Consider the following 22,709-nt stretch of genomic DNA (forward strand, 5'->3'; position numbering starts at 1 on the left):
GAAGGGACGGGGGGGCACGCGCCACTGGCGCCACCCGCAGGCCGCGCGCGCGCCCGCGCCGGGAACCGGAAGTGGCGTCACCGCCGCGCGACCGGAAGCGGCGGGAGGAGGCGAAGGGGGCAGGAGGTGGCGGCGGCGGCGGCGCTGGAGCGGCCCCGGTGAGTCCCGGCCCCTTCTCCTGCTCATCCCCGCTCCCCGACCCCTTCCCTTCTCCCCGAGCCGCCCCCTCAGCCGGCGGGGCCGCCCGCGTCCTGCCCTGGGCTGCATGGCCCCACATGGCTATAGGTGTGTATTCATATAGGTGTATTGCCCGTGGCCGTACCACCCTGAGAACGTCTGATCTCGGAAGCTAAGCAGGGTCGGGCCCGGGCAGTACTTGGATGGGAGACCGCCTGGGAATACCGGGGGCTGTAGGCATTTGTTTTAGAGGACCGTTTTAAAGAGCTGGGGTTGTTTAGCCTGGAGAAGAGGAGGCTCAGAGGTGACCTTATTGCTCTCTACACCTTCCTGAAGGGAGGCTGTGGACAGCTGGGGTCGGTCTCTGACAGAGCCAGAGGACACAGTCTCAAGCTTTTTCAGGGAAGGTATAGGTTTGGTATTAGAAAAAAAATTTTCACCAAAAGAAAAATAAAGTACTGGAATACTCTTCCCAGGGAGGGGGTAGAATCACCATCTCTGGATGTGTTTAAAAAAGCCTGGCCATGGCACTTGGGGCTAGAGTCTGGTTGAGGTGTGAGGGCACAGGTTGGACTCGATGATCTTAGAGGTCTCTTCCAACCTCATCATTCTGTGATTATTCTGTGATATGTGTATATATATCTGTGTTTGTGTGCTAATGTTTGTGTGTTATGTGTGTGTTTGTGTGTTATGTGTGTGTAGCTGCAGCTGTAGGGGTGAGCAACAGCACTGGGGCTTCCAGCCCTGCCCTGGGAGAAGGGAATTGCATGGAAATGCTCCAGGGCTGGAGCCCCTGTGCTCTGGGGTGAGGCTGGGAGAGCTGGGGGTGCTCACCTGGGGAGGAGAAGGCTCCAGGGGGGATTTCAGAACCCCTTGCAGGGCCTAAAGGGGCTCCAGGAGGGCTGGAGAGGAACTGGGGACAAGGGATGGAGGGACAGGACACAGGGAATTTTTGGGATGCACCAACCCCCCCTTGCACAGAGCTGAGCCCCTGGGCTGGGTGGCATTCCCCTGGCAATATTCTTTTCCAGCTCTGACACTTCGAGGTGTTTCCATGCCTGAGCAGCTCCTCCAGGGGCATTCCCAGCCTGCTGGGCCCAGCTCCAAAATTCCCTGGGCTCCTTGGGGCTGCTGGAAGGGAAAATTCTGCAGAGACCTGCCCAGAGCTGGGGAGGAGTTGGGATGTGAGGAGGAAGGAGTAGACATTCCTAAATACAACCAAATTGTAAACCTAATCACCCATAAAAAACCACTTTCCACTAAAACCCTAAACAACAACAAACCTTTACCCAAATCAAACAAAAGAATCACTCATACAATAACTCTTAACCCAATCAAAACAAAACCAAATATAAAAAATCTACTCTACAACCAAAAACCATAGTTCATCCTAAAACCTTTAACAAAAATTACCTGGGGAGACTTGAAACCAACAAAATTTTAAAATTTAGCTTTGACTTTAAAATTTTAAAGTCAAAGCTACAAAAAATCCAAAACCAACTACACTCTCACAAAAAAAAAAAAAAAAAACAGCCTATAAAAATGGAAGGGGAAAGGAAGGGAAGGGAAGAAAAGGAAAGGACTGCTCAAGGTGAAAAGAGGTAAATCCATGGAAGTGTGGGTGGAACTGAAAGAGAAATGGGCTGGAAACTGGAAAGATCACAAAGATTTGCCCAGGTGTGGGAGAAATCATGGAAAAATCACATGGAGCAGCCCCATTGCCCTTGAGGGTCCTTGGAACTGCCTTGTCCCATCCCAGCCTGGCTCAGCTGTTTGTGGTCTTCTCTTTTTGGCTGGATTTGGAGCAAAGGAGGAGAGGAGCAGCCTCTGCACTGCCTGGATTCCCAAATGTGTCACAGCTCCACAGTCAGTCCCTGGAGGATATTCTTAGCAGCACTTTGAGAGCCTTCCCCAGGCCTTTGATTGATTCCCTGGCTTTGAACTGGGGCTGTTGTTGTTGGGAGGGGCTCTGGGAGCAGCAGGGCTGGGTTTCCTGGGGAAAATCACCTTTGACAGCAGGGAGGAGTTGGTTTATATCAATAACCTGGGGTTTGTTAGCAGAAAAATGGATGAAGACACTCAAAAGTCAAGTCAGACAAGGAAATCTCTGGAAATCTCTGGGAATCTCTGGGAAAGGCTCACCTGGATCAACCTCCTCTTGTTCAAGATGATTTTTGGAGCTTGATCCAGCCTCTCTAATGCTCCAGGCTGTGTGAGGTGCTGAGGAGGAGATGTTGGAGGGATTTCTCCTTCCTCCAGGCAGGTGCAGTCTGAGCTTTGTCCCCTGTCTCCAGCATCTGTCCCCTGTCTCCAGCATCTGTCCCCTGAGGCCACTTCAGGCTGGACACCACAGCCAGGAATGATCATTTGATCAGACATTCCTTGAGCTGAGCAGGAGAGCTTTGAAATCCAGCTCTTGGTTTGTGTTTCCTGCCCAGCTTCTGAGGAGGCTTTTCCATTTCCTGCCCCTCAGACAGGCAGGAAGGGGCAGAGCCTCTCCTGCCTGGCAGGATTTGACTCCTCATGCTGGAATGGGACAGTCACAGCCTTGGAACAGCCTGGGGGCTGTGGGACAGAGCCTGGTCTGCTCCTGGGGCTGCCTCAGGGTGTTTGGAAGTACAGAGAAGGTGCCCAGGGGGTTGTTGAGCAGCTCACAATATTTACAGATCATCCTAAAAACACATTGGCCTCTCTTGTACCCTCCTCCTTGCATGGCTCCCCCCACAAATCCACATTTCAGTTTGCCTTTCCTTTCCCCCCAGCCCAGTTGGTTTTCTCACCTCTCTGCTGAGGTGGTTTCTGCTCCAGCAGCTTCTCCTCCCTCTTGGCTGCTGTTTGCTGCCTCCAAGCTCTGCCCATGGAGCAGAGGATGCAAAATGTCCTCATCTGCTTCAGTGGCACAGAGAAGCAGCAGATGTCCCATCCCTGGAAGTGTCCAAGGCCAGGTTGAGCAGGGCTTGGAGCAGCCTGGGGTAGTGGAAGCTGTCCCTGAATCATGGGGAACGTGGGGATCCTTACACACCAAAAAACCCCAGTTTCTGCTCAGCCAGAGCTGCACTGTGCTGCTCACACACCCCAAACCCTCCTCTTGTGCCCCAGAGTGCCCATTTTGCTGCTGCAAATCTGAGTTTGCCTGCACTGATGCCACATCTTGCTCCATCCCTGATCAGGAAGCTGTGGATCCAAGCAGAGCTCCCAGGGGTGTCCCTGAGGATTCATCTCCATTTGTGTGTGGGGAGCACAAAATGTTTTGCAGTGGCAACATCTCTGCCAGGCTTTGCCTTTCCTGATTGCCCAGCTCCAAGTGGGACTGAGGGGTTTTTATCCAGCACCTGTGTCATGGATATTTGGGTGAGATAAGGAACTGAGGGAAAAATCTGACACCTGGTGCTCTATTTTATTTTTTTTTAATCAGCATTTCAAGGGTGGTAAACAGGGCTCAGTGCAGGCTGGCAGCACCCAGCTGGACTCCCACGGATTTCTCATCCTCACCCTCCAAGCTGTAGCTGTTTCAGGCAGGAGTTAGGAAGGCACCAGCCATTTTTAAACCTCCTGTACCCTAAAACTCTTGGAAATGCTCTCAAAATCTGAAGCTCAAAGCTCTGCTCCTGGGATGTGGCATCACGTAATGATTTGTGTTACTTCTCCCCTGCTCTTCTCCCACATTTCTTCATTTCTCATCAACCTCCATCTGCAGGTTCTGGGCCAGTTTTCACTCTCTGCTCTGGTTCTGTGGAGGCTTTGCTCCACATCCTGTCTCCAGGTGCAAAGGGCAGTGTGGGACCCTGGATATTTGGACAACTTCTGAAGTGGTCAGTGATTCAGAGCACCATGACCAAAGCAGCAGAATGCTCTGTCTGAACACACAAAGCCTCTTGAAGCTGCAGCTCTTCTACAAAAACACATTTTCATTGATCAGAATGAAAGAAAAAGCAGCTTGGCTCTCTTAAAAATGAAAAAAACAATGATTTTTTTCTTAACTCTCCTAATCTGTGCCAGGTTTCTTGTATCTGCTGAGTAGCAGGTCATGCCTGGCTGCCTTCTACTCCAAGCCCAGCTCTCCTGGGTGCTCATCCTGAGCTGCCTTTGCATGAGGTGACATTCCATGGTGGCTTTGCAGGGACCAGCTGCCCTGAGCAGTGCCAGCTCCCTTTGGGTAGCTGAAGGATTGATCAAAAGGTGCTGCCTGTGAGGTGCAGTGCAGGAATGTGCCCTTTGTTGACAAAACTATCTTTTGTCTCCTTAAAAAGGAAATAAGCTTAGAAGTTTCTCTGTTCCATTAGGTGAAAAAGGCATCTTATAGGACCCAGGGATTTCACCTCATACTTAAGGATAGCCAATTGGACAGGAGCCAGAAAGTCTCACCTGGCAATTTACTAGAAAAAGAAGAGAATAAAAGGAAATAATCACTTTTGTGAGGTGTTTTACCAGGGGAAGGAGGGCCTCTTGCACCTGGCTCGGTTTTTCTCTGTAAAGAGTTTTGTTATTTTGCCTTTTATTAAAACCTTTTTGTTTCCAACACTGCCACAGAAGCCATCCTGCTGATTTTATGCCTTCTAAGGTAGCTGAGCTCTCTTGGGTGTGAAATAGATCTCCAAGAGCTTATGAGAGCTGGCTCAAGGAGACCCCTATTTCAGTGGAGGCCACTGACTCTCCGTCTGCCCTTTTTTCAGTACCTGGAAGCAGTTCTGAGCCCCACTAAGTTGAGACCCATGGCTACGGTGCTAATGTGCCGAAGATTGCCCAGGCTGAGCAGGGTGACAGCGATTTCCACCACAGCCAAGCGTGGGAGCAGCAAAAGCAAGAAGGAAAAGAGAGATAAACCAGGAGCAGGCAAGACTGGGACTCAATCAGGGGCTACAATCCAGCTGCTGAAGCCACAGGACTACAGAGTGCTGTACAATCCAGCTGCCTATGCCAAAGGCAGGGCGGGCTCCCAGCAGCACGGGGATAGGGACAGCAGCCAGGCCCTGGGTGACACGTTCACCAGCCCTGGCACTGCACAGGCTCCACAGACATTCCCCACTGCCTCTTCCCAAGCTTTGTCACCTGTCAGGAGTGCCCTGCCCAAGTCCAAGTCCGTGCTCCTGGAGCAGAGCAGGCTGTACAAGGAGGAAGCAGAGAAGGAGAAGCGGGAAGTGCACGACTCCAAGGAGGACCCGCGCACGTTCCAGAAGGGCAGGCCTGAGTACAGAGCTCTCACCTGTGACAGCACTGAGCCAGCAGAGCCCCTCCCTGCAGAGGAAGGGGACTGGATTTTACAGAGTGTGGCTGGCTGTGAGGGCAGCCCTGGGCTTCTCACAGATTATTTCCTCAAGCTGAGCCGTTTGCCGGCGGAGCGCCGCGCAGCGCTGGGGTCGGACGCCGGGTTCAGCGCCCTGTGTCGCCGAGCTGTCACCTCCATCAGGCTGTTCAGCACCCCAGATCTCATCCACGTTTTAAAGGCTTGTGTCCCTTTGGCCGTGCCAGCCTCCCACCCCCTGCTCAACGCGTGCGAGGCCGAGTTCTGCCGGCGGGCGTGGGACATGGGCCTGGAGCAGCTGCTGCTGGTGGCGGATTGCTGGCGCTGCCTGGACCGCAGCGTGCCCTCCTACCTGGGCATTCTGTTCAGCTATGCCAACCTGCACTGGAAGGACCTCACCCTGCCCCAGTTTGTGCAGCTCCTTTACATCATCGGCGAAGGCCGGAGGTCGCCCGCGGACTTGGCACAGAAAGTGGAGAGCACCATCCTGAAGCACTTGGACTCCTTCACCTTGGAGGAGCTGGGTGCCATCTGCTTGGGGCTCTTCAAGTCCCTCAGTGGGATTTCTGAGCACGTCATGAGGAGGATGGCAGACAGGGTGTCCCTGCAGATGGAGGAGATGAGCACCTACGCCTTGGTGAACGTGCTCAAGATGCTGCGCTACACCCGCATGGACCACCTGCCCCTGATGAGGGAGCTGGGCAGGGTGATTCCTGCTCGGATCCCTGCCACAAACATCCAGGGCATCATGCACATCACTCTCACCTACTCATCCCTGCACTTCTTTGATGAGGATGTTTTGGCTGCTGTTGCCACCTCGTTGCCTTCCAAGGTGTCCTACTGCCGGAGCAAGGACGCTGCCAAATTCCTGTGGTCGTTTGGGTGCCTGGACTATGAACCTCCCAACGAGGAGGAGTTTTACTCCAGCCTGATAAAGCAATTGCATGCAAAACTCCACGAGTTTAGCAAGTTTCCAGAGCATCTCCTTACTGCTCTGCTTGGCCTGGCTTTTGTCAAACGCTTCCCAGAGGAGCTGATAGACTTTGCTTTGAGGGAGGAGTTTGTCCAGAAAACCAGAGGTAGCAAATATGAGCTCAACAAGGACCTGTTCACCCTTGGTAAGAGCGTTGAAATCGAGTGCCCCACCTACCAAGGCAGCCACCTCACGCCTCAGCTTTGTCAGGAGTTCACTGAGATGGTCTCAAGCTTTGCAGAGAGGGAAATCTACGTCAGGCCTGAAATTGTGGAAGCCACATCCCTCCTGGAGAGCATGTTGGGAGGCCCTGAGTATGTGAAGAACCACATGATCCTGCCCCACACCAGGTCCAGCGACCTGGAAGTGCGCTTGTCCGTGGATGGACGTCCCATCCCTTTCAACTTCAAGGACCCTGTGGCAGCCAGGAAGCTGAGAGACATGGGAGTTAATCTGACAGATGATTTAATGTCTCAGCTCATACAGGGGAGAGCTCATAACCAGAGTCCCACAGAGGTGGGGAATGAATCCAGGATTCCCAGTCAGGAGAGAGGGGACACAACGGGTATGGGCAGAGCCCTTCCTACAGGTGCCACATCACAGGCTGAGCCTAAAGCAGGGCTCTGGCAGCCTGGGGAGGTGAGGCTGGCCCTGCAGGTGTCCAACAGGAACCACTTCTGCTACGGCTCCAGGCGGCTGCTGGGGCTGCACTGCCTGAAGCGGCGGCAGCTGCGGCTGCTGGGCTACGCCGTGGTGGAGCTGCCCTTCTGGGAGTGGTTCCCTCTGCTCAAGCGCACGCGCTCCGAGAAGCTCAGCTACCTCCACTACAAAGTCTTCTGCCCAGCACTGCTCACCAGGGCTGCCTAGTGGGGGAAAAAAGCCTCTCCCCAGTGCATCTCCATGGCTGGGTGCTGGATGAAATGGTCTCTGGGTGGTGGCTCAGTTGTGCTCTGTGAGGCCGCTTCTGCTCTGGTGATACCTGTATTTCCCGTGCTGTCCTTTTGTACCTGGGTCCTCAAATGCTTCCACCACAAATAAAAGCTCCTAATGATTCATTTTTCTCTGTGGTTGCTTCTTTCTTGGCCCTAAATTACAGTGGTTGGATTTGGTGCCTCTGTGAGGGTATTTAGTCATGAGGCTGAGCTGGGTGCCAGGAACACACACAGAGATGTTTCCTCGTGTTTCCATCCCCATGGGGCTGGGGCTGAGGGCTCAGCCTGGGTTTCTCCATTAGGATGGAATGTGGATACTGAGTGGGACTGAGGCTTGGGGTGCTCTGACCTCAGGACATTCATTTCATGCTCCAAGGACTTTATTTCGTGTCCACAATGCAGCAGCTCCATAATCCCACACAGGACACCAGGAAGAGTTGTGGTGACAAATTCCAGACAGTCTGGTTTAAAATTCCTTGCTCAAAACCACTGAGGATTTTTTTCAGGTCTGTGTTTCAGTGCTTCAGTGCAAAGATCTTTGTTCACCTTAAGGAAGGCTGGGCTTTTTTTTTCATCCTCACACTGAAGATAGAGGAGGAAAAAAAAGCCCAGCCATGGGTAAAAGCAACTCAGTGACTCAGCTTTAGGCATGAGATTTGTAGCAGAGTCTTTCAGCAGAAGGGAGTGCAGTGACTTGGAAATGCAGAATAATCCATTTTCTCACTGAGGGATTGAGACTGGAAAAATTAACCTGAGTTAAGTTCTCAAGGTCACAAATCCTATAAAATAGCCATACAGAGCTCTCCATGTTGCAGGAGAAGTCTTCAGCCCAGGAAAGAGAGGAGAGATAGAACAGGGGGAGAATCTTGAGTTTTCCCAAAGAAGGGAGCAAGGAGAGTTGGTTTGCCACTTGTCACAGCACCAGTGCTGAGGGCCAAGTGAATTTACCACTTTTGGTTCAAAATGAGGCAGAAAGAGCAGCTTTGAGGCACAGCCTGTAGTTGAACTCAGTCTCCTGCAGGATGTGAGTGCCAAAGTCAGACCAGTTTAAACAGTTCCCCACTGGCAGCCCAGTTCTGGAAACCTCTCAGACTCAGAAAAGCAGGAAGGTAATGTTGGAGGAGAGGTGGTGTGTGCTTGTCCTGCTCCTGATGGGTGCCAGACCAAATTTTGGGATAGAAGTGCCTGTTCCTCTTGTAAGGTTCACACCTGCTTCATTTTCAGGGCATTGTAACCAAGCCCTGCTCTCTGCAGGTGTCAATTCCATGTTGGGTTGGGGTTTTTTTGGGGGGATTTGTGCTTTGAATTCCACCTTTCTCCTTGCAGATGCAGCACAGGCAGCTCATTAACTCTGCCTTTCCAATGTGCCCCCAGAAGGCCAATTTCATTTGGGCTGAACCACGAGAGCAGTGGAAAATCATTAAAGAGCTGCTTGTTCTTGAAGGAGGCAGCGAGTCCCTGATTTGCAAGGTTGCCCAGGGCAGTGACATTTTAAAGCTGGGGTTAACATGAGGTTAAAGCTCTCACCTCACACATAATTTCATTCTTAAAAGGGATCTGAGACAGCCAATTCCAGTCACTTTTATTTTTCAATGGGAAAGAAGGTGTGTTCAGTTTCTTTAATGAATGCTGGCAGGAGAATTTGGTGTTGACATCTCCCTCAGAGCTATTCTGTGCCCTCTGCTCCTTGGAGTTATTTAACACCAATTATTAATATTTGTGGTTAATCTTGACTCACTGTGACAGTCTCCTGTGCTGTGCTGGTGCTTTCCTACACCTACAGAACTCCTGCAATCTTTGATAAACCTTCAGGTCTAATTGCTGCTCTGTTCATAGGTGGTTTTAGTTAAAATAGCCATTTTCTTTTTGCTTTTTCTCCACAGGTTCACTAATTAATATTAATGTGATTTTTTTTTCCCCTCAATCTCATCTCTCCACCACATTCATTTGGGTTTATATTGGCTTCACCTCCTGGACTCAGATCTGAGCTGCATTTTAGGAAATCCTAAGCCTGTAACCCACCCAAAACATGAGATCCTTTCACTGCTCATGGATATTCACTTCCTTTGTTTTTAATTTTTTTTTGTTCCAAGCTGACTCTGATGCTCAGCAAGTGACCTCTCTCCAGCTGCCAAGATGGTAATAAACGTCTGTCTCCCACAGTTCAAGCCAAGAATTCACTGCAACAAGGTAAAACAGTGAGGAGGGGGTTTTGGGGAGAGGGAGGGATGCAGGGATTAGGTGGAATTATCCTGGGGAGGAGCTGGTTCACTGCTCCTCTGGGATAATCAGCATCACTGCTCTGATGTGGCACACACTAAATACCTGAGGGAAAAGCCCCAATTTTGCAGGATCTCATGACCAGACAGCATGATGTGCTTCCAGGTGCCTTTGGCTTGAGATCCCTTTTTCCCTGCAATATTCCAGCTTTCCCTCTGCCCACTGGAACTCACAGCTCTTGATAATGTGAAATTATCAATTAATGTGACATTGTGAAATGATAACTCGGTGAAGTTCCTTTCCAAGTATTTCCGGTTTCACTCAGCACATCAGAATCTCTTTAAGAAACTCAGTTTTCATTCAAATCTGGTTTTCAGTTGTCAATTTCCACACCAATTCAGCCCAAAATGCAGGACAGCCTTGGCTTTGTAAGTTCTGTGCTGCAAAAGCAGCAGTGCTGGAAGTTTTTTGTGGAGAGACCCAGCCATGCCACAGAGTTTGGGTGTGATTGTCATGATCAAGACCATATTAAACAGGTGGAATAAATAGATTTTCCTCATTGGTATTTGTCCATTCAGCAAGTGCTGCAGATTTCTCAGGGTCTGGGGCATTCAGGAAAGGGAATGGATTGAACCAGGCTGCCCAGGAGCAGAGCAGAGGGTGGGATGGGATGTTCCAAACCAGACCCAGCCTGGTTTGATGGATCTCCCTCAGGGGTGACTGGGGTGGCTCCCAGAGACTGATTAACATGCAGAGTTCCTCTGGGACCATGTAACTGTGATTCCAAGTGCATTTCCACGTGGATAAGTTGGCACAAAGAAAATCAGGAGACTCCCAGCTGAAAAGGGAGACTGAGAGAGGAGACACGCTCATCCTCTGCTCCCAGCCACCCCCTCCTTCTTGACTTATCTCACCAAAACCACGAATTCTCCCGAATTTTCCACTCTTCCAGCAGTTAAGTCAAGTCTGCCCATGGACACAGAGGGTGCAGGAAGAGGGGATGGAGGAGGGTGGCAGTGGAAGGAGTGGTGGGTCTGCTCTGCCTTACAGCAGGGTCTGAGCTGCACAGAAACCTCAGCCTTGGCTCCTGGTCAGTGTCATCCTGAGAATCTCTGGAAGTGAAATTGCCTTCCTTGTGTTTCCTTGCTCCATCCTGACCCCAGTTTTGCTCTGGCACACAGATCTCTGCTGATGGCTACGAGGTGGAGAACCTGATCTCCGAGGACCTGGCCAGGAGGAACCGCGGTTTCCGCAGCGAGTACTTCATCAAACCCCCGGTGCACGTCACCATCTCCTTCCCCTTCAACGTGGAGATCTGCAGGATCAACATTGACATCTCCTCTGGGGGCTACCAGACCTTCTCTGGCCTGGAAATTTACACCTCTACCTCATGCAACAAAACCTCTTGGCAGAGCCCTGAGGGGCAGTGCTCAGGTCTGGCCGGGCAGCCTGTGTCGGACAAGGACACCTTCACCCTGGTGGGCAAAGCTGTCTTAAAAAATCAGAGCAAAGTGACTTTTGGCCACAGAGGCTTCAAGCCCAGGCCTCCCTTCCATCAGATGGAAAATGTCTTCTCCTACCCCGGCTCGGTGTCCCAAGATCTCTGGAACAAAGGGCCGGCCTCGCTCAGCAACGTGTCCCACCTGAAAATCTGCATCACCCACGTGGCCGGGGGGGGCCTGCCCAGCATCAAGAGGCTGGAGGTGTGGGGACAGCCTGCCAAGTCCTGCCCACAGGAGGTCATCGAGGGGGTCTTCCAGGTGGCCTCCCAGTTCCTGGCCCAGGACGTCGGCAGCCTCAAGCCGGAGCTGTGGACGCCGATGGAGAGCGACTGCGTCCCCTTCAGTGCCAACGAGCAGCAGACCCTGCACAAGCTGGTGGACGTTGTCCAAGACATCCCTGAAGAATTCCTGGACCCCATCACTCTGGAGATCATGACTCTACCCATGCTCCTGCCCTCTGGGAAGGTGATTGACCAGAGCACCCTGGAGAAGTGCAACCGCAGCGAGGCGTCCTGGGGCCGCGTCCCCAGCGATCCCTTCACGGGCGTGGCCTTCAGCCAGCACTCCCAGCCCCTACCTCACCCCACCCTCAAGGCCAGGATAGACCACTTCCTGCTGCAGCACAGCATCCCTGGCACCAACCTGCTGGGCAGGGCTCACTCCTCGGAGAGCCTGGTGCCCTCCTCCATCACCATGTCCTCTCTGAAAAGGAAAATGGACTGCATGGATCAGGGCTCCCTGCAGCCGCCCTATTTTTCTGCTACAAACTTACTTGTCACTTCTACCTCAGAGAACAGTGCTAAAAAAATGAAAACTGACAGTGATTCCCACTTGATCCAGATGGACTGTTCCACAGGTATGGTGGCTCCCCAGGTCACCTCTGTTCCTTGAGTGTTGGGACAGCCCCAGGCTGGGGTTTCAAACCAGGACAAATCCAGTGCAAGTTCCCATCACACCTCTAGAAAGTTTCCAGGCTGGGTTTGGCTGGTGGAGCTGGGTCATTTCATCCACCTCCCATGTTCCTTGTTCAGTGTTTCACAGCCCTTGTTTGCTCAGGTCACCCTGTTCCCCTTTTAGTTTGGATTCCCTTTCTCTTCCTTCCCTGTGGGAGCAATATTTTCCTCACCAGCCTGGTTTGAAGTTTCTTTATCCAGGAGGATTTATTGTGTCCTGCAAAAACAGGAAAAGAAATGTCTGGTGCTGCAGTGGTGATGGCACAGGGAGTCCTGGCTCATCATGAGGAGGGAGGGGGAAGGAAAACAGGAATGGGACACAGAACAAACCACAGCAAGGGAATTGCAGGGAGGAGGGACAGCTCAGCCTGGGAGAGAGACTTGCACAGAATTTGTGGGTGGTTAGAGCAGAAATCCTGCTTCAGAGGCTAAATGAGACAAGAAATGAGACTTATGGCTGCAGGGAAAGGGAAAGGGTGCTGCTTTCCCTTCATCCATCCTTTTCTCAGTGGTGCTGGGAATGCCAAATGTCCTGCAAATCTGGAGACAAGGAGGCTCAGGTGGGACCTTGTTGTCAACACCTCCCTGACAGAAGGGAGGAGCCAGGTGGGGGTCAGGCTCTGCTCCCAGGGATCAGGGACAGAGGGAACAAGGGGAGAGTTAGGTTGGATATTGGGAACAATTCTTTCACAGAAAGGGGTGTCCAGCCCTGGCACAGCTGCCCAGGGCAGTGGTGGAGTTCTCATCCCTGGAGGGATCTAAAAGCCAGGAGGATGTGGCAGCTGAGGACAAAGGGTGTAAATCCAGGTGTGGGTATTTCATGGTTGGCTCTCTGGTCAGGTAAGCTCAGTCTGCTCTGCTCTAAGCCAGTGTGGTCTGTGACATGTCAAAAGGTGACCCAGAGCTGCTGGCACCTGTCACTGCCTTCACCCTTCTCTCAATCTGCCCAAAAACATTTTGAGGACAAAGCTTAGGTGGCTGTTTGATTTTAAATCAATTCTTCACTTGAAAATAATTGGTGTGGGGTGGTACCAGGAAGAGTAGGGAGAAGTCAGACTGCACCTTTCTGCTCTGATCCCTCGGCCTAGAGCTCATTCCCTGCTTTAGGAGGAATCTTTGGTTATTTTGGCTGTGCCAGCTCCCACCAGGATGTGCCCCAGCCCCACAGAAGCAGGAGCTGCCCTGTGGGTCCTGGAGCTCCGGGGGCAGCCGTGTCCATACATAAATAAAAGCAGAGTGCTCAGCCCATGGAGCTCATGCTTCACTGGATCATCAGCCTTGATTGGTGGAGGAAATGTGCAGCACCAATTGTGAGCTTTTCCTCTGGGAGCTGGATTTCACAGAATTAGTGATGCAGACAACATTCTCTTCATGCTTCATCTTAATTAGCGCCGTCGGTGCTGCACAGGGCAGCCCTGCAGGGAGGGTCCAGCCCTGCCCTGTGCCTCACAACTGGGACAGAGAGGGAAAAACAAGTCCCACAGATTTTATTAATGGTTTAAATGTTCTCTGTGAGCTGCATGGAGCAAGGCTGGGAGCGCTGGGCTGGCATCCTCGGATCCAGCTGAGGGGTTTCAGGGAAAAACAACTTCCTGGGTTATTTGGGGTTTGGCCCTTTTTCAGTCTTGCAACTTCTACAGCTCCATGGGAGGAAGGTGCAGCCAGGTGGGGGTCAGGCTCTGTTCCCAGGGAACAAGAGGAAATGGCCTCAGGGTGTGCCAGGAGAGGTTTGGGGTGGGATCAGGGAAAATCCCTTTGTGCAAAGGGTTCTCCAGCCCTGGCACAGGCTGCCCATCCTGATTTAAATACCATCATGGAATTTGAAAGCCACGAGGGTGTGGCACATGGAGACATGATTTAGTGGTGCACTCCATGATCTTGGAAGACTTTTCCAACCTAAATGATTCTGGTCCTGTATAACTTGGCTCTGGGACACCACATGAATGGTGGTGATCCATAGGGCATCCCACCTCCAGGACCCAGAGGAGATGAGGCACTCCACCCCAAATCTCAGCCCCTTGGTGGGGAAAAGACACCTCTCAACAAAACAAGTGGCAGGGCTCCTAAAATTCTCCAAGGTTCAGAGCCAAGGCTGTGTTTGCATCACAGATCCTTTCTCCCAGCATCTGCTTCTCCATCTTTTTCTTGCAGACCTGGTCCATGTTTCCCTTTGCACACCTGGTGTTTGTGTTTCCTTTTGCACACCTGGTCTCCATTTCCCTTTGCACACATGGTCTCTGTTTTCCTTTGCAGACCTGATCCTTGTTGTTTCCCTTTGCAGATCTGATCTCTGGGTTTCCCTTTCCAGACCTGGTCTCCATTTCCCTTTGCAGATTTGGTCTCTGTGTTCCCTTTGCACCCCTGGTTTCTCTGTTTCCCTTTGCACACCTGGTGTCTCTGTGTTCCCTTAGCACACCTGGTTTCTCTGTGTTCCCTTTGCACTCCTGGTTTCTCTGTTTCCCTTTGCACACCTGGTTTCTCTGTGTTCCCTTTGCACACCTGGTTTCTCTGTGTTCCCTTTGCACCCCTGGTTTCTCTGTGTTCCCTTTGCACACCTGGTTTCTCTGTGTTTCCCATTGCAGATTTGGTCTCTGTGTTCCCTTTGCACACCTGGTTTCTCTGTTTCCCTTTGCACCCCTGGTTTCTCTGTTTCCCTTTGCACACCTGGTGTCTCTGTTTCCCTTGCAGATTTTGTCTCTATTTCCCTTTGCACTCCTGGTGTCTCTGTGTTCCCTTTGCACACCTGGTGTCTCTGTGTTCCCTTTGCACACCTGGTTTCTCTGTGTTCCCTTTGCACCCCTGGTTTCTCTGTTTCCCTTTGCACACCTGGTTTCTCTGTTTCCCTTGCAGATTTTGTCTCTATTTCCCTTTGCACACCTGGTTTCTCTGTTTCCCTTTACACTCCTGGTTTCTCTGTTTCCCTTTGCACACCTGGTTTCTCTGTTTCCCTTGCAGAGCTGGTGTCCCACGAGCAGAAGCTGTCGGAGAGCTTGGACACTGCCCTGACCTCAGCTCTCAGCTCCATGCCCTCCTTCACAGCCAAGCTGATGAAGAGCCAGCAGCAGGCTCCAGGAGAGGGGGGCTGCAGCACTTCCTGGAGCCTGGGCACAGCCCTTGGTGAGCAACAGGCACCCCTGGAGCACCTGTGGGAGCTGGGGTTGGGATGACAGGGAGTCTTGTTCAGACCCCAGCCTATGATTTATTCCATAGAAAAATATTTCATTGTCTCCCAGCAAGCTTCACTTCACAGTCCTTGCCTCTGTCTCGGCAGTTTTGCTGCTTTATTCTCCCACTGAGGCAGGTTAGACCTTGCTGAGCCCACAAGGGGGGGGATGACCCATGCCCAGGGTCAGAGCAGGCTGTGGCAGCAGTGCTGTGATGTTCCTGTGTTCTTGGCTGCCCCAGGATGATCTGGGATGGACACAGAGCTCAGCCTGCTCCAGCTCAGTTCAGAGAGTTCTCAGAGCTCTGCAGTTTGGGCTGAGAGGTTCAGTGGTGCCTGTGAGCTGTGTGGATGGAGCAAGCTGGGGAGCTGCACGTGGGTGGAGAATGAGTCTGGTGTGGGCATGCAGCAGGAGAGCTGGAAATCCAGCAAATGCTGCAGCCTTGCAGGGCCTTGGAAAAAAGAGGGAGAGTCACTTTTTATACAGACTGGACAAGGGAGAATGTTTGTGAACTAAAAGAGCAGGGTGAGATTGGATATTGGGAATTAGGAATTGTTCCCTGGCAGGGTGGGCAGGCCCTGGCACAGGTGCCCAGAGCAGCTGTGGCTGCCCCTGCATCCCTGGCAGTGCCCAAGGCCAGGCTGGACAGAGCTTGGAGCAGCCTGGGATGGTGGAAGGTGTCCCTGCCATGGCAGGGGATGGGATGGGATGGGATGGGATGGGATGGGATGGGATGGGATGGGATGGGATGGGATGGGATGGGATGGGATGGGATGGGGGCTTTATGATCCCTTCCAACCCAAACCATCCCATGATTCTTGGAAACACCTGCTGTGACATCCACCCTTAGCAGGAGCAGGTCACAGCAGCAGCAGCAGCCCAGGCCAGCCAGGTCTGTGTGTGCCCAGAATCCCACCAGGACTGGGTGTCCCTGATCCAGGCTGCCACACCCCCCCAGCTGCTGCCCTGTCCCCCTTCCAGCTGTGCCTGCATTCCCAAATTCCTGCATTTGGGCTGCAGGGAAGCTCTGAACCTTCAGATGTCCTGGTTTCTCTTCCCCTGGCTGAGGCTCTGCCTGCCCATGGCTGAGTGGGGGCTTCAGAGGGACCCTGAGAAGGGCTGTGTCTGTCTGTCCATCCATCTGCCTGTGTGTTTTTCCCTCTCTCTCCCTCCCCAAACAGCTTTTGCTGTTTCACAGTGACATTCAGCTCCTGAGCTTTTTGCTGCTGTTTGAGAGCTGAGCAGCCCTGGCTGGGTGCTGTGTGACAGGAATGCAAAGTGACCCCTCAGCTGTTCCACCTGGGAATGGCTGTGCAGGAGCTGCAGGGAGGCTGATTTCATCTCAGTAAAAGTGAAAAGCCCTTTTTTACAGTCATCTGTCCTCAATTAAAAGCCTGATGGTGCCAGTGCTGATGTGATCCATCCCTTTCTGAGCACAGCCTGCCCTGGAAGCTGGAGCATTCCCTTTCCTTGTGGTGATGACAGGGAGGTGACACAGTCCTGAGTCACAGCTGTGCCCTGAGTCTGCAGCACCTGGGGCACAGCCTGGACTTGTCACATTCCCTGCCTCACCCACTTCTCCTGTCCCTTGGTTTCAAAGCTGTGCCAGGGAAGCTTCAGGATCAGACTTTGGAAAGGGCCGCCCAGGGAGGTGCTGCAACCTCCAGGAAAGCCTGGACATGGTGCTGTTGGTTCACTCAGTAATCTGTGAAGTTTCTTCCAACCTCCTCTGAATCTGATTCTGATTCTATGATTTTCCAACCTATTCTGTCTGATTCTGATTCTGAATCCGATTCTGATTCTGTGATTTTCCAGCCTGCTGTCATTCTAAATCTGTGATTTTCCAACCTGCTCTGATTCTGATTTTGATTCTATGATTTTCCCACCTGCTCTGAATCTGATTCTGACTCTGATTCTGTGATATTACAACCTGATCTGACTTTGATTCTGTGATTTTTCAACCTATTCTGATTCTGATTCTATGATTTTCCCGGCTGTCATTCTAAATCTGTGATTTTCCAACCTGCTCTGATTCTGATTCTATGATTTTCCCACCTGCTCTGATTCTGATTCTGTGATTTTCCACCTTGCTCTGATTCTGACTCTGATTCTGTGATTTTTCAACCTCTTCTGATTCTGATTCTGTGATTTTCCAACCTGCTGAGGTTCTGATTCTATGATTTTCCAACCTATTCTGATTCTGATTCTGAATCCGATTCTGATTCTGTGATTTTCCAGTCTGCTGTCATTCTAAATCTGTGATTTTCCAACCTGCTCTGATTCTGATTCTATGATTTTCCCACCTGCTCTGATTCTGATTCTGTGATTTTCCACCTTGCTCTGATTCTGATTCTGACTCTGATTCTGTGATATTACAACCTGATCTGACTTTGATTCTGTGATTTTCCAACCTCTTCTGATTCTGATTCTATGATTTTCCAACCAATTCTGTCTGATTCTGATTCTGAATCCGATTCTGATTCTGTGATTTTCCAGCCTGCTGTGATTCTGATTCTGTGATTTTCCAACCTGATCTGATTCTGATTCTATGATCTTCCAACCTATTCTGATTCTATGATTTTCCAACCTATTCTATCTGATTCTGATTCTGAATCCGATTCTGATTCTGTGATTTTCCAGCCTGCTGTGTTTCTGATTCTGATTCTATGATTTTCCAACCTATTCTGTCTGATTCTTATTCTGAATCGATTCTGATTCTGTGATTTTCCAACCTGCTGTCATTCTAAATCTGTGATTTTCCAGCCTGCTCTGATTCTGATTCTGTGATTTTCCAACGTGCTCTGATCCTGATTCTGTGATTTTCCAACCTGCTGTGATTCTGATTCTGACTCTGTGATTTTCCCAGCCTGCTGTGATTCTGATTCTGTGATTCTGGCTTTGCAGAGCACGGCAGGAGCCCCCAGAGCCAGGGCTGTGCTTCCTGTGGCAAATCCTTCTCCTGCTACTTCAAGGCCGAGCCCGTGTACCAGCTCCCCTGCGGGCACCTCCTGTGCCGGCCCTGCCTGGCCGAGCCCCGGGCTCCAGCATCCCCCATCCACTGCGGGAGCTGCAAGAGGGCAGCAGCCACTCACGACGTCAGGAGGGTTCATTTCTGAGCCCCAGCAGGACGAGAAGGAGCTGCTGCTGTGCCCCGCGTCCACAGGGAGCCGCCCAGGAGCCGCCCAGGAGCCGCGGAGAGGAGAGAGGACTCGGTCTAGAGGGGGTTTGGGGGGGTTCGAGCCCGAGGATGACAAAAGCCATAGCTTCTTTATGGAGGAATATGTATTTATGCAGGACTGGTCTGCAGCACTGCCCCGGGGCTCAGAGGTTTAGCACAGGTGCCTTTTGGACCAGCTCAGCTTCCCCCCCCTCATTGCGAGTTCACGCCACGTCTGACCAGCAGCCAGCCGGTTGTGGAGCAGGTAAAAGTGACAGCACACACAAATTCCCTCCTCTGACCTCCTCCCCTTCCCCACCCGGCCCTCCCCTCCCTGCCGGGAGCGTCTCTCACCCCGGAATGGGCCGTGCTGAGGTGGGAGGAGCTGGCAGTGATCTCACCCTGCTCATCCAACTCTTGTAGAAAAGCCATCCCATCCCACCCACTCGGTTTATGTCGTGTGAGCAGCCCAGCTCCTGGCTGGCTGATTGACATTTAAGCCTTAATAAAATGTTTAAAGTCAGGTTCTGTCTCTCTCTCTCTCTCTGGCTCCTAATTGGTTTCATCCTGAGCCTTAATGGTGTCATGGAGTGAATCCCTTGGCAGAGGAGGAAATCGGCTGGAAAAAGCCAAAGCAGCACGGGGCAGCTGCAGGCAGGGGGTTTCAGAGGGGTTCTGGCAGCAGCCTCATCACAGGGATGAGACTCAGACACCTGAACCCGTGGGGGCTTCAGAGAGCTGCTCAGAAAAAAGCCAGGAAAAACCAACTTGGATGTTTTCTGTTCTGGATATGCTGGGGTAAGGCGACATCAAAGGGTTTGTCACCTCCACAACCCCCTGCTGGTGCCACTTAATTGAAGTTCTGGGCCATAACGAGCCTCCAGCTGGCTCAGCTCACCTTGGGCACACCTTTATTTGCTCTCAAGAGGCACCTGAGCAAAGTTGTGGTGTTGGGAAGGAGCTGCTCATGCCTGGGGCTCAGCTTTGTGCTGATCCTGACCCTGTCTGCATCAGCAGGACTTTACAGCCCATCTCCATTCCCTGCAAAAATAGAAAATCACACTTCTTAAAATAATAAACAGTCAGAAAATAGGCACAGAATTCCTAAAATCCCCACGATTCAGAGGCAGTAAATGCCCTCCATTGCAGTGCTGGTGCCGTGTTTGCTGTGAGCCATCCCGGGCTGATTCAGCTCTCACACCTCCCCCAGGGAAGGGGGAGCATCCCCAGAGCCAGCAAAGCCTGGATGCTTCCAAAGCCACCGCTTCTGACAGGCTCCTGCAGTGCCCAAAAGTTCCTGGTGGTGTCCCGAGGTGGGCAGGGATCCAGGTGGAGCCATCCCAAACTTCCTCCAGCCCAAATTTCCTCCCTCTGTTCTGCAGGGAGGGACAGGAGCCACATGAAGGGAAGGGCTGTGCTGGGACATCAGGGCAGGGCTCATCTCCCCCTCACTGCAGGTTCTCAGAGCCTTCATCCCCCAGCTCCTCCTCCTTAACCCTCTGGCACCCTTGGCAGCACATTTCACCCTCTGTGTCCCCCCTTGCAGGGGATCCAGGGTTTACTCTCCCTCTGCACCCACATTTTGGAGCTCAGGGAAGGATCACCTGCCCCAGCTGGGTGTGAATCCCCCAGATCCTGGGGCACTGAGACCCCTGTGGGCAGCAGGGACCTCTCTGCACCCCAGGGTGGTGCTGACACAGAGCCAGGAGTTTGCTCTGCCTGGACCCACAGCAGGCCCTGGCTCTGACAGCCCATGGGTGACGTGGATGTGCTGGTGCCAACCCCAGAGGTGCCTTTTCTTTTGGTCTCCCCCTCTCCCAGTGCTTTCCCTGCCCTCTGCTTCCTTGGAGAGGAGGGGGAAGAGGCAGGAGAGCTGTGGGTGGCACTGATGGATCACTCTGGGCACAGAGTCCTGCCCTGCACCCCAGTGCTGCAGCCCAGCCCCTGGCTTTGGGGTCTTGGTGTGCACCCAGGGCTCTCTCCCATCCCAACACCATCACTGCCCTCCAGTGTCCCCTCCCAGAGCAGCATCAGTCAAAGCAGCATCCCACAGAGCAGCATCCCAAAAATCAGCATTTCTCCCTAAAGCAGCATCCCCCAAACTAGCATCCCTCCCCAAAGCAGCATCCCACAGAGCAGCATCCCAAAATCATCATCTCTCCCTAAACCAGCATCCCCCAAAGCAGCATCCCCTAAAGCAGCATCCCTCCCCAAACCAGCATCCCAAAAATCACTATCCTTCCCTAAAGCAGCATCCCACAGAGCAGCATCCCAAAATCATCATCTCTCCCTAAACCAGCATCCCAAAATTCACCATCCTTCCGTAAACCAGCATCCCCCAAAGCAGCATCCCTCCCTAAAGCAGCATTCCCTAAACCAGCATCCCAAAAATCATCATCCTTCCCTAAACCAGCATCCCCCAAATCAGCATCCCTCCCCAAACCAGCATCCCACAGAGCAGCATCCCAAAATCATCATCCTTCCCTAAACCAGCATCCCCCAAAGCAGCATCCCCCAAATCATCATCTCTCCCTAAACCAGCATCCCAAAATTCACCATCCTTCCCTAAACCAGCATCCCCCAAACCAGCATCCCCTAAACCAGCATCCCCCAAACCAGAATCCCCCAAACCAGCATCCCCTAAACCAGCATCCCCCAACCCAGCATTCCTCCCCAGGTCTCCCACATGGATGCCACCAGCAGTTTTATTGCCAGCCCCAGGCCTGTGCTCTCCCTGGGAGCTGGGGAACAGAACTGATTGCAGCCTGAGCAATTTCCTCTAATGCTGTCCCTTCAAGCATTTTTTTTGGACAAATCCATCCCTTGTTGGTCAGTGACCTCCCTGTGTGACATCCAGAGCCCAGCAGGATGGATTTGGCCCTGGAAATGATCAAAGCAGTGCCCCAGCCAATCTTGACTTTGCCTGTGCTGCCTTTAAAGAGGCATCAGAGCTGTTTTCCAGCTGTCAGGGCAGCAGAGGAGCATCTTGAGCTGTGCTGTGAGGGGAGGAGGGGCAGGATCCCCCCCTCCATCAGCCACGGGGCCAGGGTGACAGTGACAGATGTATTTGAGGAGCATTAGAGCCCCAGGCAGGGGCAGGGAGCTCTCCCTTGCCAGCCTGACCCTCTCCATGTGACGCCTTCAAGAAGCTTCTCCTTCCCTGCTGCATCCCCCTCCAGCCACAGAGAGGCAGGGAATGCAAAAATCAGTGAAATTCATCCCATTTTCCAACACTCCTCTGGCTTATCCTGATGGAATGTTTGTCACTACTTCCCATCTTCCAGCATTCCTCTGGCTTATCCTGATGGAATGTTTGTCACTAAAATCAGTGAAATTCATCCCATTTTCCAGCATTTCTCTGCTTTATCCTGGTTGAATGTTGTCACTGCAAATCACTGACATTCATCCCATTTTCCAGCATTTCTCTGCTTTATCCTGATGGAATGTTTGTCACTAAAATCAGTGAAATTCACCCCATTTTCCAACGCTCCTCTGGCTTATCCTGATGGAATGTTGTCACTAAAATCAGTGAAATTCACCCCATTTTCCAGCATTCCTCTGGCTTATCCTGATGGAATGTTGTCACTAAAATCAGTGAAATTCACCCCATTTTCCATCATTTCTCTGCTTTATCCTGATGGAATGTTTGTCACTAAAATCGGTGAAATTCACCCCATTTCCCAACATTCCAGGTTTATCCAGGTTTGTCACTCTCATTTATCCTGGTGAAACTTTGGCCCTGGGAGCTCTGGTTGCTGCAGCCAAGCTCCATCACCTCCATCCCTTCTCCTGCCTCCAAAAGGGAGACAAAACCTCTCTGGGAAGCTCCTGCTGTTTGTGAAGGAAGGGGGAGGTTCAGGTTGGATAATTGGGAAGATTCCTTCATGGAAAGGGTTTTCCAGCCCTGGCACAGCTGCCCAGGGTGAATCCCCATCCCTGGAGGGATTTAGAAGCCCTGTGGATGTGGCACTTGGGGACATGGAGGGTGGCCTTGGCAGTGCTGGGGGAATGGCTGGCCTGGATGATCTTGGAGAGCTTTTCCAGCCTCAAAGATTCCATGATCTCCATGGCTGAGCCCCCCTGGCAGCCCCAGCCCCTTTGCTGGTGTGGACAAGAGCTGGGGCCGTGTTTTGGCTGAGCAAGGGGGCAGATTTGAGGCTGCTGCCCCATTCCCAACCCCTTTGGGATTTCCCTCATTCCCGAGGGATGGGGATGGCAGCCACTGACCCTGTTGTGTCACTCTGAGCCTCTGGGGGCTCTTAGGGGAGCAGGAGCATCCTCTGGGCAAGAGCAGGGACGTGGCAGAGCAAATCCACGCTGGACACACAGAGCAGGGACCCTGGGGCTGCTGTTGGAGGATTTGGGGTCACACTCTGAGCACCCCCAAGG

General features: G+C 52.2%; 2 protein-coding genes and 1 pseudogene across 3 annotated transcripts; all 3 read left to right on the top strand.

Moving 5' to 3' along the window:
* The first annotated feature begins 52 nt into the window (after positions 1 to 52).
* Positions 53 to 18,426, top strand: UBOX5 (U-box domain containing 5). The gene is made up of 5 exons (XM_071447222.1): positions 53 to 158; positions 9,418 to 9,514; positions 10,726 to 11,902; positions 14,955 to 15,116; positions 18,068 to 18,426. The coding sequence occupies exons 2-5, from the start codon at positions 9,461 to 9,463 to the stop codon at positions 18,277 to 18,279; spliced, it is 1,605 nt and encodes a 534-aa protein (XP_071303323.1). The 5' UTR covers positions 53 to 158; positions 9,418 to 9,460; the 3' UTR covers positions 18,280 to 18,426.
* FASTKD5 (FAST kinase domains 5) lies at positions 82 to 7,447 on the top strand. 2 transcript variants are annotated; one of them, XM_071447220.1, is made up of 2 exons: positions 82 to 158; positions 4,851 to 7,447. In XM_071447220.1, the coding sequence occupies exon 2, from the start codon at positions 4,890 to 4,892 to the stop codon at positions 7,257 to 7,259; it is 2,370 nt and encodes a 789-aa protein (XP_071303321.1). In that variant the 5' UTR covers positions 82 to 158; positions 4,851 to 4,889; the 3' UTR covers positions 7,260 to 7,447. The 2 variants fall into 2 exon arrangements, with proteins under 2 accessions (XP_071303321.1, XP_071303322.1); XM_071447221.1 differs by lacking the exon at positions 82 to 158 and adding an exon at positions 167 to 285.
* LOC139599830 (5S ribosomal RNA) lies at positions 309 to 417 on the top strand (annotated as a pseudogene).
* Positions 18,427 to 22,709: the final 4,283 nt, after the last annotated feature.

This window comes from Agelaius tricolor, unplaced genomic scaffold (genome assembly GCF_023055355.1).
Source record: "Agelaius tricolor isolate 1412-34295 unplaced genomic scaffold, bAgeTri1.0.p SCAF_24, whole genome shotgun sequence".
Classification (NCBI taxonomy): Eukaryota; Metazoa; Chordata; class Aves; order Passeriformes; family Icteridae; genus Agelaius; species Agelaius tricolor.